At 44.8% G+C, this 16,345-nt stretch overlaps 5 protein-coding genes across 5 annotated transcripts; 2 read left to right on the top strand and 3 right to left on the bottom strand.

The window, feature by feature from the left end:
* Nucleotides 1–380: 380 nt before the first annotated feature.
* F5147DRAFT_796062 (uncharacterized protein) lies at nucleotides 381–2,375 on the bottom strand (the record flags this gene model as incomplete). Its single annotated transcript, XM_041443165.1, has 9 exons — nucleotides 381–581; nucleotides 631–675; nucleotides 865–1,035; nucleotides 1,089–1,156; nucleotides 1,208–1,394; nucleotides 1,518–1,856; nucleotides 1,912–1,970; nucleotides 2,030–2,239; nucleotides 2,294–2,375. The coding sequence occupies 9 exons, from the start codon at nucleotides 2,373–2,375 to the stop codon at nucleotides 381–383; spliced, it is 1,362 nt and encodes a 453-aa protein (XP_041299684.1).
* A 1,713-nt stretch (nucleotides 2,376–4,088) lies between these two features.
* On the top strand, nucleotides 4,089–4,825 carry F5147DRAFT_647725 (uncharacterized protein; the record flags this gene model as incomplete). Its single annotated transcript, XM_041433229.1, has 3 exons — nucleotides 4,089–4,163; nucleotides 4,273–4,455; nucleotides 4,505–4,825. 3 exons carry the CDS (start codon nucleotides 4,089–4,091, stop codon nucleotides 4,823–4,825), a joined length of 579 nt encoding a protein of 192 aa, XP_041299683.1.
* Nucleotides 4,826–6,087: 1,262 nt separating this feature from the next.
* Nucleotides 6,088–6,708, bottom strand: F5147DRAFT_647724 (uncharacterized protein; the record flags this gene model as incomplete). The annotated part of the gene is made up of 4 exons (XM_041433228.1): nucleotides 6,088–6,341; nucleotides 6,408–6,455; nucleotides 6,518–6,577; nucleotides 6,639–6,708. The coding sequence occupies 4 exons, from the start codon at nucleotides 6,706–6,708 to the stop codon at nucleotides 6,088–6,090; spliced, it is 432 nt and encodes a 143-aa protein (XP_041299682.1).
* Nucleotides 6,709–7,385: 677 nt separating this feature from the next.
* F5147DRAFT_647723 (uncharacterized protein) lies at nucleotides 7,386–8,254 on the top strand (the record flags this gene model as incomplete). The annotated part of the gene is made up of 5 exons (XM_041433227.1): nucleotides 7,386–7,431; nucleotides 7,460–7,494; nucleotides 7,554–7,575; nucleotides 7,627–8,060; nucleotides 8,111–8,254. The coding sequence occupies 5 exons, from the start codon at nucleotides 7,386–7,388 to the stop codon at nucleotides 8,252–8,254; spliced, it is 681 nt and encodes a 226-aa protein (XP_041299681.1).
* Nucleotides 8,255–15,189: 6,935 nt separating this feature from the next.
* Nucleotides 15,190–15,611, bottom strand: F5147DRAFT_647722 (uncharacterized protein; the record flags this gene model as incomplete). The annotated part of the gene is made up of 3 exons (XM_041433226.1): nucleotides 15,190–15,389; nucleotides 15,448–15,529; nucleotides 15,576–15,611. The coding sequence occupies 3 exons, from the start codon at nucleotides 15,609–15,611 to the stop codon at nucleotides 15,190–15,192; spliced, it is 318 nt and encodes a 105-aa protein (XP_041299680.1).
* Nucleotides 15,612–16,345: the final 734 nt, after the last annotated feature.

The following is a 16,345-nucleotide window of genomic DNA, read 5'->3' as shown; positions in this document are numbered from 1 at the left end:
TTGCTGAAGTGCTGAAAGGATGCTCCCAGGTGTAGTCTTGAAGCAAGGAAATTGCCGATTTCCGAAGCTGCAAATCATGTAATCTAGTGCAGAAGTTCCGGTTAACATTCACTCTAGATTTCGAGAGTTCTTAGCATTATTATCACAACAAGTGCCTGAACACGATAAACAGCGCGATTGAAATGCAAGTGGTAGTACATGTATAACGACATCATGATCATAAGCCCAAGATAAGATCGATGATGACAGAACGATCAAGACAAAGTCTGCGTGCCTTCAGCTTCAGTCCTAGGGCCTCACTGTCTGTTTACCAAGTCCAGTGCTTGTCAACTGCACAATACATGTGAGACTGAATGACTGAAAAATCGAATCGAAACTATTTACAGGTCTTCCAGCCAGCCATTCAGGCCATCCCAAGTGTTGATCCATGAATTCAGCTCTTGGGCTTGCAAGTCCACGCTCGCATTCTGGCGGACAGTCCTGAGGATTTGCAGCTGGGATGCTGATTCTTTCTCCAATGCGGTGGATGAAATGTTGATGGATGGGTGCCCGGGAAGTCGACACCTAAAGTAAATCACATACTGTGGAAAGGAATGAAATTCAATTTTCAAAATCGCAGATGTCACGCACCATGCCGCATGCAGTAGCTATCAAGTGCTCCGGAAGTTTCTGATACTGGATAGGAAACATATGAAATAGTGAATGGTAGCGATATCTGATTGGTTGCAAGATACAAAGTGCCAGAATTATTAGGATCGGCAATCGACGATAATATTTCTATAGAATACACATCAATGTCACATTCATATGAGTTCAACAAGAGATCTATACCCCTAAAGCACAGGTAAATCTAATGGATGTTACCTCACCATTCCAGGTCATCAGACTGGTAAGTTGAGCGATGTATGGTATGACCGTCTTGGCATCATAGTTGTTCAATCTGAATCCATCCAGATGTATTTTCCGTGGGCTGTTGGTGAGAGAAAGAGAAACCTCCTTTACTGATCTGACTAATCTGTCCCATTCCTTGTATATCTGTAGGGTCTGCATCAGTACAGTCATCCAAACTCCAACAGAATGAAACATACAATGTCAATAATCTGTTTGCACTCCATATTCAAGGGTTTGACCTCATCAGTTTCCTGACACTTAATGCCTATGAAAAGGTAAGCGAATCGAGAGAGATTCTACTTGTGTTTATGCCCACCTCTCTCTACTGGCCGACTGGCATGCTTTGCAACTGTCACCATTTCCATGATGCCATCCTTGCAGAATGAATTAAACAATGTCCTTTTTATGCCTTGAGTATTCAAGCGCTGCCCAGCGAGGATCTTGGCATCATAGATGCAGATAGTGGTGACAGGAAAGTTTTTCTGAAGGCTTTTCTCATCATACTTGATACCATCAGCAAAGACATCCGGATCACAAAGCACATAGTGCGGTGTCACCAAAGCGGTGTTCGCCAAGGTGATATCAGTGATCGGTGTTAGAAGAAAGGTGGGGAAGCCTCAAGACACTGGATCATATTCCGACCCAATCCCTGCTGCAGCAGGAACTGGGGAAGGTAACTCCATGATTGCTGGGGCAGGAGCTGAAGGCAGCACATCCACAGCAGGCATTGGGAATCCAACCCCGAACACTGTGGTATCTGTACCTACCCAATCACCATTGAACAAACTCATAGCAGACATGAAATAATCATCGAAAAATGTGTCATTAAATCCAATATCATTGAACCCATCATTGAACCCATCATTGAACCCAGTGTCGCCACACCCACTGTCAGTGAACTGAGTTCCAGTGAGGGAGGCACAAGGATCTGAGATGACGATGTTGCGCTCTGGCTCAACAATTTTCTGTCAAAAGTCATCGGCTCATCCCTAGCACAATATCAATATCTTTTGTACGTACTTGAATCACAGGCCGCATGATGCGATCGTCATCTGTGTAAACCCAGAGTTGTTTCCAGCCTTTTGGGACAGTGAATGACTAGAGAAACGTAAGCACTGAGTCTGTTAAGACCGTGCACAAAGGGTAGGACTGATTCCGAAGGGCTTGGCTTCAGCTCGTGCGCTGCGCCCCTTACCCGAGTATGTGCCCTTAATTGCAGATGACATCTGGAGGAAGTCCAAGGAAGTCCATAGGACTTCCGAAGGAGCATGGGAAAGTCCGGAAGGACCATCCGGATCTGGATGAGTGCGAGAAACTTCCGGAGGGGTGTGGGAAACTTCCGGAGGAACTTCCGGAAATTACTATGAGGTTTCATCCTGGTACAGATATGTGTAATGGCTACTCAGGATGAATCCTGAGTAGAATGGATACAGAGGAAAGGCTGCAGGGACAAAGTCCGAAGCAGAATAGGTCCAGAGGACCATGGGAAAGTTCCGGAGGAACTTCCGGAAACTTGGAGGAGTGTAGGAGCAGAGGAGCAGAGGAGTAGAGCTCCAGCCTAGGGAATTCCTCCCTAGGCCTGATATGGATATTGACTAAGTCGGAGGACTAGAACTAGTATGAGGACTTAGTGTGAGATCTAGTGCGAGGACTAATATGTGTAATATTCAGACTAAGGAAATACAGGAGTTTCTACAGGGTTTATATACTATGGAGGACATAACGGAGAATCAGTCAGCACAGTGCAAGGCTATGTGAGGCTATGGACGGAGCATGTGGAATGCCTAACACTAGTGCATTGGAACTTAATAAAATGAAGACGGAAATGAATCAGGTACGGAAAATAAAGCACAGTCGGTTATAGGGATAACTGGATGTCCAGAAACAGGTGATTACCATAAGGGGATGAGCGCTGATTTAAGGTTTGGGTTCGGATATGAAGCATAGGTCGGATCCGGAGATCCTGAGAAGTGGATATGAAATCAGGTGTCCGGATATCGGATCCAGATGTGTGGATATGCAAAGGTACAGGGATTCGGGCGTATAGACATCTGAACAGATAAAGGACATGGACAGGGGATCCGGAGGTCCGGATGAGGCGTAGGAACATTGTTGGATGTAGGTCCAGAATACAGGATATGACAGAGTCGACAAACACCTCCAAACCCTCAATGAAGCCCTTATGGGTACTACTAGATTCGGTTGCGTGCGCACATCCTGTAGAGGAATTTAGTAGTACATTGGCAGACTCGGATGTAACTTACTATGTATACAGATTTATATGTGTTCTCTATGGCTAGAGTCGACACATCTTCTTGCGGAGGTAATACATGAGCTACCTTGAAGAAAATCCCTTCAAGGGTCTCAACTGTGTGTTGCTAGAATAATCCATGTAAGCTAGACCATGTCAAAAGGTGAGAGCCTACTGAGTGACCAAACCAGTTGAATATAACTGCATCATTCCCATCTGTGGGAGGGCTGTAAATGTGGCCTATTCGAACCTGCAAGGACATTATGGAGAAAGGTCAGCAATAATCTTTCAGATGACGAGTTAGAATGGTGATTAGCCGTTTTGGACGAGCTTTTAAGACCCTCCACCTACTGTATTGTTCATTTTGTGTTTTACGTCGAAGTTAATTACGATTACACAGTAATTTCTAGAATGTCATCCCAATATCAGCATTAAATCAAGTAGTCGAATTCTAGTGCAACCTGTTTTGGGAGGACTCAAGGCAAACACGTGAATGATTGATTGATCAATCAGCGACTACTCACCCATATTCGCGGAGTCATTGAATTGTTGACAGCCTTGTGTTGGTAAATATATTACATTTCATGTGTTCAATACCTAAACAAGAATTCTCATTTGGGTTGTTGACAGCTTTGTAATTACGTTTTGTGCGTTCAATACCCAAACGAGAATTCTCGTATGGATTGTCGACAGCTTTGTGTCAATGAATATATTATGTTTCATGTGTTCAATACCCAAATGAGAATTCTCGTTTGGCAGAAGGTCAAATATTTGATAAATGGGGGCCAGAGGCCTCAGAAGTCAGGCTAAAGGAGTAGATCAATTGACTATTCTTGTTCCTGCAGTTGATTCAATGTTCACCTGAATGACAATTCTCATTTGCGGGTGGAGTGTCTGACAAATGACCATCAGATTATGGATGATTGAAGTACTGGGTTTGAGAAATATGACCAGTGATTCACTCAATGAAGGGCTGCCAGAAGATCTGACTCGGAGGCATCAAAGTGCAGCCCAGAATAAAGTACGTGTGCGAGTTTCAGCATAACCCGTTCAATCTAGTAGTACTTGAGCAAGTCAGTAAAAATCAACAAGAAATTCTCCATTGATTCATTATGTCCTCCACGCTACAGCCTGTTCTTGCATCTATCATCCCTGATTGTCATCAAGTCAACTCACATATTCTTCAATCCAATGACCCAAAACCTGATTTCTTGAATCGTTGTACCACCTGGCATACCAACGTCCCACAACGACCTCAGGACACATGTCTTCCTTCACACTCCCATGAAGCCGAGTTGCAAGAGCCACCGCATGTGGGTGACATTATTACATATCATGTGATGCAACTAATAACTGAAATAGATGGATATCTTCTGTCTTCCCCCGTTCTGGGAGACTACTTGTGATAGCAATCTCACTGTCCATCTTATCAGTGCTCAGTGCTCAGAGCATCAGACAGAGAGCCGGCTTATCCAGAGACACCTGAAGCAAATAATGATTGAACACGAACTATACAATCTCATGGACCAACACACATGCCAAAGGCTGCGCAAAGCTGATATCAGTGTTGGTGTTTCATGCAGTGTGTTGCGCGTGTCTGGCCTTGCAGGCAAGACATTTGATGATGTGGATAGCGACACTTCAAGTATGTTAGATGAATCAGATGCAGAGCCATCCCCTTGAGATTTGTTGCGTACCCTATCTGTTTCTTCATACTGAATATATGTTCTACCATGCCTTTTGAATGGCTCTATACACGTTGTACTGGACGCTAGCCCATTTTGCCTTGGAAAGATATATATTATTTATATATATGTGTTATATGCCACTCCCCTTCTTACTACTATTTGTTTCACCAGTGGCATTGGAAATATGAAATTTGCACAGGCCCTAAAATCATACAAGTTCTTAAGCTTTGCTCTCAATCTTCTGAATGATCACGTCCCATGAGTACTAGAACATGATATACAGTGTGAAGAAGCAATAGTGACTGGCCAGCAAGAAAGCTAGAGCACTAATAAATCCTACTGAGTGCAGGTGTGCTGTCTCGACCCAAGAGGATTGCTATGAAGCACTTCCTTCAAGTATAATGTGAAGGGAGCAAACGCAGAACAGAAAAGAACTAAGTCGACCTTGGAAAAGCAAGTCCACTGGTAAGAGTGAAAGCAAGACCGCAGGTCCAGTGAGTGCGCGATGAGAAATGAACGAAAGCAAGAGGATCCTAGGTAAAGAGCGGTGGGTTTCTAGGTAAAGCACGGTTCCGCAAGTAGTGGCTAGGTATAGACGAGGTTTGAGGCCAAGGTATAACTAGGTATGAAAATGCTAAGTCAGAAACCAAGAGTGGTTCAGATCCACGCAGAGCCTAGGTAAGGAAACTTAGAGGCGCGTTTTTGGAGCGGTCAAGAACACGTGGGTTCGAAGTGAGAAATGAACAAAGCTTGTCAATTGATCAATAATACTAGGAACGTCTAAGTGACTCCACAAAACAAAGGTAGCATCCAAGGGAAGGGAAGTACTGTACTGTATGTAGCGCGCGAGACTGTATCCTACTGCATGTGCATCCAGAACATGTAGGTGAGAACTGTAGCAATGAAATGAGGCAGATAAGTAATATGTAAGGAGAGAGCACACGGAACAGAATACGCAGTTACATGTAATAACCCTTGATAGTGTTTAGTCAAACCGAGAGAAAATGAACACGCACCAATGGAGATAGGCAGACATGGAAAGGACATGGATGGAGGATGGATCCGAGTGCGGGTGTATGCCAGTTGGCTATCGGCTGAAGGAACTTCTAGAGTAAGACTGGAATGACATGGATCCAATGAGTTTCCATAGACCTTGACATGAGTATCAAAAGACACTCGTTCCTGCCCAGTGTGGGTCCGAGCGTCACAATGGGACCTCCAAGTCTAACTAATCTTTGAGATCAGTTAATGATCCTACTAATCAATATCTTCTGTAGTGAGATCAATAACCTCCCTGTTTCCTCTCTCTGTGTTTCCTACACATTCATGATGTTCAAACATTCGCCTCATCATGACAAGTTCACAACTGTTGCACCGCGTGAGAAAATGACGGAATTCAGCTTCTGTGAGACTGGGCTGGGAGAAGGAATCCAGTTGTAAAAGTTTGTCGAAGACTTGGCGAGCTTCGCATTGTCGAGGCTGGCTCCTTTGGACATCTACTAATCTGATATCTATGGCCAGACAAATCCCATGGTATTAATCTATTGTGCAAAGTCCTGACTGGTTCAAGTACGTACCATTTCCATCGAGAAATACGATTTCATGCGGCCTGGCCTCGTCAGAGCCTGTGTCATCAGATATCAGTACATGTAACTAACACTTATCACCATGACAGTATTTATCTCACTGCGTCTTGGGTAGTACTTGATGGGTAATCTGGGCAAATTGTGCATCTTTTCGATGAAGACTACACCAATGATTCGGAATTGACACTTGAAGATGCAACTATCCAGCCAAGGACAACCTACCGATATAACCGCATTTGCTCAATGCACAACGAGCAACATACTCTTTTACATGTGCTCCCCACATTAACATGATTATTACTGCTTCATGGTGGTCACTGGGATCGTCGTCACCACCCAACGCACACAAACACCATGGTCCTCAAAACTGATGAGATCTTCGATGCGCTACAAGATTGGAAGGAACCACACGTTCTCCATCGTTGTTTAGTGGCCTGGATCCAAAAAAAGGTAAGATCTTTAAGACAATCTTGTACTTGGTAAGTTGGCTAACATACCAATGCCATAAGCTCAGCTTTTCTCTGGTCTCATCTAATTCAAGCATGGCATTTTCCCTGTTACTGGCTTGGGCTGCAAGCTTCACTCGCCGTGCTCTCGTTGAAGAGGTCTGTCAGCTGCAATGCTGGCCTGGGTTTGTACGCGATCAGGAGCCATAGTATGCCAGCAGATTGTGTTGTACAACTGGACATAGCCTGAGGGCCATCCTTAGGCTTTTATACCATTATGTGAGTACTAGCTTGTTACTCAGTCGAGGTTTTATGTAATTCTACGCCTTTAGCAGCTGAGGCATTGTTTTAACGCAAGTTACGCAATGATGCGATGTGTGCCGTTTAGTTTGTGTATATTTCCTAATCGAAACATCTAGTACTAGGTCTTCATTTACATTGACAGTTCAAAGTTTTCTTTGATCCTTAAGCGGGTGCTTCCGCTGGTGGCCCTTGTGCACAAACATAAACGTGATGTCATGCTATGCACTCAGCACATAGAAGCCGACATGCACTGACCTGGTCAGTCGGTGAGTGCTGTTCAGTTTGAACTTTTAGGTTTGAAGCTAACACTACTGCAGCCGGAAGCCCCGGTAGACAGCCTCACCGAGTCTTGAATCAATCTAGGGATTTAACTCTTGATCCTAAATAGCTGACAAACCCCTTCAATAGAGGTGTGGCACTCTATAGTGATGTCACTATTATCACTTAATGCGTTTTCATAGCCTCAGACCCAAAGATGGATGCATCATTATCAGCTTGCGAGTCGTCATCCTCTGTGAATGTGGCAGGATATTCGACTGCCAGTGGTTGTCAGTGCACTTGCGGAAGAAGCTTCGCTCAACTCAATGTGTACGCAAACCACCAAAGGACATGTAGAAAGCAGAAGAAGTATCTTTCAAATGCACTAGCAAAGGCCAAAGAGGTATGGACCACAAGAAAAAAGCTGTGTAGAGAAGGCGAACAAGACGGTTTAGCTGCTCCTCCCATCATTGATCATAATGTAGAAACTTGGACCTCGCGAGCAGGAGAAAGCGGGGTGCACCCACAGCTAGGCCATATATTTTCCGGCTCAAAATTCACATCCGATCAGACTACTTTCAATGGAGAAGAGTACAGTTCAGCACTCCCAGGATCAGGCATCGAAATTGAAAGCAATGTGAGTGTCAGATATAAATGGTTCTTATTGATACCTGAATGGTCTGTTAGGATGGATGTAGGCCTCCAGAGTCTTTGCATGCAGTTGATGACCCACAATCACTAGCTGAGCATCGCCCACAATGCCTCAATTGTCGTCTTCCCACACAGGTTTTGAGATATCCTCTCTCAACCTCCACCCTCATCCCTGGCTGAGCCTGCCCCGTCACCAGCTGCAGATCCCTTGCCCGCTTCAGAAATAAGTGCACTGTTGTCACATACACGTCACTTCTTTCACACACTTCCTAATTTATTTGGGGCTTTCACATCGGTATTATGATTGCCTGCCAACTCACGACCCGGAAGAGCTTACAACTCTAGAAAACCTCACTCTGACACATTCTGAGCCAGACCAGCAATGTCAGGATCTCAGCATGTCTGCTCATGTAACACATCATGACGGCCTGGAAGTCCTGGATACTTTCTATTCATATCCAAACAAGTCGTTGTTTCTCCTTGGTGATTGGTTTTGGAATGGGGGTATCCAGAAGTCACAAAAGAGTTTCAAGGATTTGCTACAAATAATTGGTGATGCCAAGTTTTGGTCTGAAGACATCTGTTCGATGCGCTGGAATGAGATCAACCATCGACTTGGATCTAGTGCCAATGATGTAGAGGCACATAATGATATGCCCTTCGAAGGTGCTGGGTGGAAGAAGACCGCGGTCAATATTAAGATACCTATTCACAATCATGCAGATAACCCAGGTGTCCACAATTATCTTACCACTGATTTCTATCATCGACCACTCATGTCTGTCATCCAGGAAAGACTTGCAAATGAAAAGCACGACAAATTATTTCATTACCAGCCCTACAAACTATTCTGGAATTGCGGATGGTCTGACAGACCCATTCGTGTTCATGGGGAACTGTACAATTCCGAGGCTTTTATTCAGGCACACCGTGAAGTTCAAGAGTCCTCAGCGGAGCCTGGGTGCAATATAGAGCGCGTTGTTGTCGCCCTTATGTTTTGGTCAGATGCGACCCATCTGACCTCCTTTGGTAATTCCAAACTTTGGCCTTGCTACATGTTTTTTGGAAATGAGTCCAAGTATAGAAGATGCAAGCCTTCTTGTCATCTATGTAGTCATGTCGCCTACTTCAACCATGTAAGTGCCCACTGGCGTCCTGATCTTCTTTTCCTACTCACGCATCGATTATCTTTAAGCTTCCGGATAGCTTCAAGGATTTTGCGTCAAAACATTTTGGTGGGAAAGGTCCCAGTGCTGATTTTGTTGCACATTGCCATAGGGAACTTTATCACGAGCAGTGGAAGATTCTGCTCGATGACGAGTTTGTAGAAGCCTGCAAACATGGCATTGTGATATGCTGCTGTGACGGAATTGAGCATTGCTTTTACCCTCGCATTTTCATGTATTCTGCTGATTATCCAGAAAAGTGAGTGACTGACATCTCATGCTTATAAGGTCAACTAAATGGCTGTCCATCCTATTATCAGAACGTTGCTGGCTACAATATGTAATCTTGGTGGGTGTCTATGCCCTCAGTGCCTCATCCCGAAATCCCGCATTCAGAATCTGGGTTTGCCACTCGATATGAAACAATGCCAGACCCTTGCGCATGTGGACAATGTTACAAGTAACATCGGTCACGTGGCCCCCCTATCATTTTCCCTTCATCCTCACCCTCACCATCTACCGGCTCGTCCTCCTTTACCGACTTTCCGTTGACCGGATCCTCGGGACCATTCCCGTCCCTCGCATCATCCGCCTCTATGCACGTGCACGCACGTTCCTCCCCTGATTCGACCACCAATGTGGTCCCGCACCTATGACTCGGTCTGACTCGTGCCACCAATGTGGCTTTCCCTTTCTGTTCCTTCTGACTGCGGATTCCCGCACGTTGTATTCGTACTGTTGGTCCGTTCCAACGTTTCTCGGTCTCATTCCACATTCGACCATCCATCACTAATCCGGCTCTGTTGCCAACGCACCTATACCATTCTCGTTTCCCCTTTACCCTTACCTACTGTGCGGTAGCCTTGCCCTTAACCCTCTCCACTTAGTATAAGTAGTCAGTCATCCTGTACTAGATTCTCTAACTTGAATCTACTCAATCTTCCCTGGAACATACTTCTCTCTGAACGCTCCTTTGGCTTCAGTCTCTAGTATCTTTTCTTAGTCGCTCATCGCGACTAAGTCTACCTCAATCGACCTCATCGTTCGGACAAGATAGTCCTGACCTTGAGCGACTCCATAGACATCCGTCTACGAAGTCACGTGACATGCGCGTACTGTGATCGCTGCCGACTTATCGTCGCCAGCCTCACTTGCTATACCGGATCCTTCTGGTTACATCACGAACGTTAGCGGACGACGCCCCTCTTAGGGCTCCGCCTAACAGATCTATTTGAGTGCGTAACAGACAACAATACCCGGCAAAGTAAAGTCTCGGTCTCACACTCACGCTCACACATTTATAATCTCGGTTATGACATTTGCAGTAATGCTGTTGAAAACATATTGAAAGAGCACTCATTGGTCCCAACCACTGTATGCTTGCTTTGTCTTCACTAAATTTGTATGAGTATTGACAGACCTTTCAGAACACATTTTCTGAGAGACTTGGATGCCTCGGCTTCAATCTTTTCATCATGTTGGTCATAGACCTCATGCACGAGTTTGAACTTGGTGTCTGGAAAGTGCTGTTTATTCATCTGATACGCTGTAAAATAAAGATATGGGCTGGGCAAGTACAGGGGAGCAGTATGTTCAGCCCAAGGGCTTCTGATGAGGCCAGAGCTCAGGAGGAAAGTGAAAGTGATGCAAACACAGCAAATAGTAATTCCTGGACAGCAGGTAGGAAGTGGGGAATCTAATACCAGGAGCTTTCGACAAAACTACAGCCTGTAACTACCTATCAGAGGCATCAGGCATACTGGGATAGCAAAACAGTGAGTATTCGGTAGAAACTGTGTGGGGTTTGGAGTGCAGGTGTCAGGGTACTAGGTGAAGGGAAACATGATTAGGTAAGCAGTAAAAGTGCGAACCTATTGAGAGGAAATGACTGTAAATAAAGGTGTAACAAAATAGGCCAATGTGAGCTCAGCCAGAGGCTGAGTGCTACAATGCATTCTTAGTTCTGCTTGTGCAGGTGATGAATTGGTGCATGAACTCAATCGTTGGTATGTTTTCTTGAATAAACCTGATGTAGGTTGTCTGAATGACAGAAAACACAAGCTACAGACTCACTCCTACCTTTGGCCGTGACACTATCCGAAAATTCGCTTCAAATGCTTCTGAAATGAAGAAGATGGCTGCTCGGGACTTTGAAGACCTTGTTCAGGTAGTGTTCTATATTCTTTTTAACCATTTCATTGACTCATGTCTATCTAATCAGTGTGCCATCCCTGTATTTGATGCCCTCCTTCCAGAGCCACACAATATAAATATTTTAACCCTGCTTTGTACTTGTGCACACTGGCATGCTCTTGCAAAACTGTGCATGCACACCGACGAAACCCTTGACCTCCTGACACTGCCACTGTTACACTCGGAAAGCAGCTTCGTCATTTTCAGAAACATACCTGTGTAGCATTCAATACCCAGGAACTAAAGTGGGAAGCAGAATGTCGCCAGTACCGGCAGTTACATCATGTTGTTAACAATGAAGAGACAAGGACCATGACGCCAACAAATCAGACGTCTCGGCGAACAAAGACTTTTCACCTTCAAACGTACAAGTTACACGCCATTGGCGATTATTCCGCCTCAATATGCAAATTCGGCACCACAGACTCGTATAGCACTGAACCAGTAAGTAGAACCACCGTGATCGCACTGTCAGTCATGTAAACAATTTTTGTGTATTATAGGGAGAGCTAGAACACCGTACCTCGAAGACAAGGTATCATTGAACGGACTGAAAAGAATTCGTCAAACAGATCGCCAGCATCGAATGGCGTGAGGCCCATATAAATCACATTCATGACAGGCAGTCGCCATACGGTACAGTGATCAATGAAGAAGTTGCTACATCGCCAGATGCTCGCTTCCATGTCGGAAAATCTTAAAATTATTACGAGAACATTCCGCTATTCCTTCAAATGCACCTGGGCAATCCTGCAATCAAAGTGAGTTCAACCCAATTATGAAGACAACTTGAATGCAACACGATGCTGATTCTGAATAACAGGACTTTTCACTCAAGCTTCAATCCTTTCTCCTGGCTAAGATGAAGCAGATCTTAACAAGGAAAAATGGTCTGTCGCATACCAACAGTTCCACTGCTGTTACAGTACCAGGAGCTTCCGCAACAATCTCAGACTCAGAAGGCCACATTTTTATAAAGGCTGATCGCATGTACAGACATAATTTGTTGCATCTTAACTACACGATGTACGATGTCCGTTGGGTGCAGGACTTGATCAATCCATTGACATCACATTGCAATATCATGCTTCTCCAAACCAGTGAGGACCCAGTTGTCAAACAACATCCTTACTTATATACTTGCGTACTTGGCATTTATCACGTCAATGTCACTTATATTGGTCCTGGCATGATTGACTATCACTCGTGACGAATCAACTTCCTATGGGTGCGCTGGTATCAATACGTAGATATCGATAAAGGCTCGAGCCGTTGCACATCTTTAGATCGTGTTTACTTCCCTCCCATGGCAGAACCAGACACGTTTGGGTTTGTAAGCCCTGATGACGTCCTTAGATGTTGCCATCTCATCCCGCAATTTGCTCAAGGCTTGCGACATTTGGATGGCAGCAGTGTTTCCCAATGTGCTCAGGATAAGTCTGACTGGAGGTTTTATTACATCAATCGGTGCGTTTCCTACCTCTGGTCTAATGAAGCACCTCTGACTCAACAGCTTAGTTTCATAGACCATGACATGTTCATGCGTTTTCAGTGGGGGCTAGGAGTTGGGCACACATACACACATACCAGTCACAAAGATGCTGACACTACTGCAAATTCTGAGGACCTTGAAGAGGAGACAATTAATTTTGACCAAGATCAGGGTATGTCTAACTCGGATGGTGAAGGGTCTAACTCTGAGTTGGACTTGAGATCTGATTCTTGTGACAAGGAGCGTAGTAATAGTGACTCTCTTGACTATGAAAACTAGATCGATTATTTGTAGAAAGGCAGCACAAGGGAGCCAGACCGAACTCATGTATTCTCAGTGCCTCGCACTGTGTCATCATCGGAAGAATACAGATAATTTAATAATAGGTATGCTTACCCATGGCAGTGACAATGGTTGTTATGCTCTACACTGTCATGCTGCCACCAGCAGCAGCGCTGATATACAACCACTAGTGTTTCACATGTACAAGATCGTTGCAAGATAACAGACCAGCTGTCTCTGGAGCGGCTGAGGTGTGTTTCTTTAAGTTGTTCAGATTCAAACAATCAAAGCTAATCATGCTTAATTCGACAGGTCGATGCGAGTTCTCAAAAACCTCTTACTATCAATCGGGGCCCTTCAGCGCCCACTTAGTACAAAGTCTTCATGTGAGCACTCTTTATTTTATCTTACCAGTAATGTTCCCCTCATCTTTTTACCAAGGATGCTACTACTTCATCCTATCCCTCGAATCTGTCTGTCTATTGAGCTTACCCACCACATCATGTTGATCGCAAAGCATGCTTCCAACAATACCCAGCCGCCCCCAGGTCCACCTACTCCTGAAGCCACTGTCCCTGCACCTGTACTGGCCAACAAAAGAACACGAACTGAAGATATCAAAGAGGGCTACGAACCTAGTGATGAGGAACTCGAAAATGCACAGACAAACCATAGATGTAAGTCTATATCTATTCATGTAAGAGAATGTACATGGCTCACTCAATACCATCAGCCAAATGAGTCCACCATCAGAAAACTACTGTTGAAGACCACGAAGATGTCGATGAGGATGGGATTCTCATGGATATTGACGTGCAGCCCATCACTGATGAGTCTGGTACCACACGTGGGGATAGGACTCCTGATATCAATGAATTCTTCAGCAAACTTTTTGAGTGCACTAGCACCAATGGCATGGTGAAAAAACACCGCAAGTGCAAAGTTTGTCCGTACGTTGTCTCATCATCACTTTCATGTGTCTGTGTCATTAACATTGCATAATCATAAACGAGATATCCACACTGCGCCGTCACACTGAAGCTGGATTCACTGTAAGTTTTCTTATTATCATCAATGTATATCTAAAGAATGTATGTACATGGGGTAAATATCGTAAATGGGCTAAAGACAATGCCTTGAGCCCAAGCCACGGCTCGGCTTGGGCTTACGGCTCAGCCTGAGGTTTTTCGAAGCCCAAGCCCCCCAAGCCGGGCCCGCATATCACTAGCTGCAAGATTATGATCCAGCACCTGGTCCTCTTCACTGGTGATCATTTCCACCTAGCGGGGGACTCTGGAGGTATTTTTACTGATGTTTGGTGGTGCTCGTAATTGATGATTATCAAGTGTTCATCGACTCATTCTTCTCCTCTGGCATCGATCTGACCTTCACAGGAGGACTTTCAGCTACCCTCACGATAGCTACCTCCATTCAAGGGATTTTCAGCGAAGAGGATGCCCAACGTTGTCACACCTCAAATGTTGCCACCTCTTGCACAAGGTGTGTAAAATTGGTCTCTGGGATGATAGCAACTGATGTGACGCATGCTGTAGATTTCTTGTCATTCTCGGGACCTACAAACAGATCTGCAATCAGTCTATGCCAGTTATGAGCAAGAGGTCAATTTTGACAGAGCATTTGATCTGATCAGGCCAGGTGAGAATCAATGTTTCTTACCGCCACTGCAAATTCTAAGGGCTAAGTGCAGTGATTCAAGGAATGGTAGATGTTGGTAAGGCATTGACAGACCCTACCAATAGCAATGACATACATACAGCAACTTAGTGGCATGGCTCATTTTTTGTGGTTCCGTGAGCAAATTTCTCGTTCGAATTCCCTGCCCATGGCCTACTATGTTCCTGCAGGTTCTTGAGAATACATATATCAAGCTCGGTGTTCCTCTCGTCAATGACACCTCCCGACTATATATGCTCCTGCCGATTCCTTTCGATCCCCCAAACCCTCTCAACTTCGTCCAGCCGCTAATTCCTTTTGATCCCTAACACCTTCTTTGTTTCATCGAGCTCACGCCAAGCTTTTTCTAGCTCCCTGAAACTCTCCTGCAATTCTTGCTCCTTTTTAAGTGCCAGCAACGTAACCCAGCATCGCTCCTCCATTGTAGTGCGAACAGGATTGATTGGCAACATCGAAAGGTAGTTTTGGAGGCGATATCTTGCTAATGCTATGGTGGTATCTCAGATCACCTAAAACTATGTCAGTCTAGCGTGACATCCGAATACTATGCATGTGTACGATTGCCAATTTGTTTATGATCAGAGGTCCTGGTATCACTGGCACAACAGGTTCCGGTTGAGCGCTTGGCTAATAGCATTTAGTAGGCAGCATGATACTTCGCTAATCAACTTACCATGGGTTCTGGTTGTGCTTGAAAGTAGTTTTCCATTGTATGTAGACTCGAGGATTGTAATATACGACGTTAATGATTATCGAGTTGAATGTCCTTACTAGCTAGTACATGCATGCCTGCCTTTTTTGACACAAATATCTGCAAAGTTTCCCATCCATCAAACCAAGTATTGTCTATCACTCAGCTAGTTGGATCACCCTGAGATTCAGTGTTTGTCCGACAACCAATTATTAGGTCTGACTATCAGACAAAGTCTTGATCAATTTGGTGTTTGCCTGACAATGCATTATAATATTTTATTGAGTCACTACAGAGTCTAACTATTGCTCAACTGGTCGATGAAGACTTGATCACCCTCCATCAATTTGGTGTAGTGATGTGCACGGCCCGGCCTCAAGCCGTGGGCCAGGCCAGGCCAGGTCCATATAGGCCAGGCCAAAGTCATGGCCTGACCAGGGCTTTGGCCCAGCCCATGATTCTGAAAAGCCAGGAGCCAGCAGCTCAGGCCACGGCTTTGAGAGTATTTTGGCTTTGTGGGAAATGTTTGTGTAAAAATAGAATGAGCGCAAATTGGTTCCTGATGTCAAGCACAATGGTCGCTTCAAGACTCGACTTCAACGTCACGACAATGTCTGTCTAATATATGTCACGCTAATCATTATTCACTATTTACTGAGTTGCAGGTCCACTCCACGGACATCCCACACAACGTTCTCTGGCTTCGATATTCATCCAACATGTGATGTGTTCACCTGATCTTTTGCCCGGAT

The sequence above is a fragment of the Suillus discolor genome, assembly GCF_016758755.1.
Source record: "Suillus discolor strain FC423 chromosome Unknown F5147scaffold_2, whole genome shotgun sequence".
Classification (NCBI taxonomy): Eukaryota; Fungi; Basidiomycota; class Agaricomycetes; order Boletales; family Suillaceae; genus Suillus; species Suillus discolor.
The sequence above is the reverse complement of the archived record's forward strand: the minus strand, read 5'-3'. Positions and strand labels throughout refer to the sequence as shown.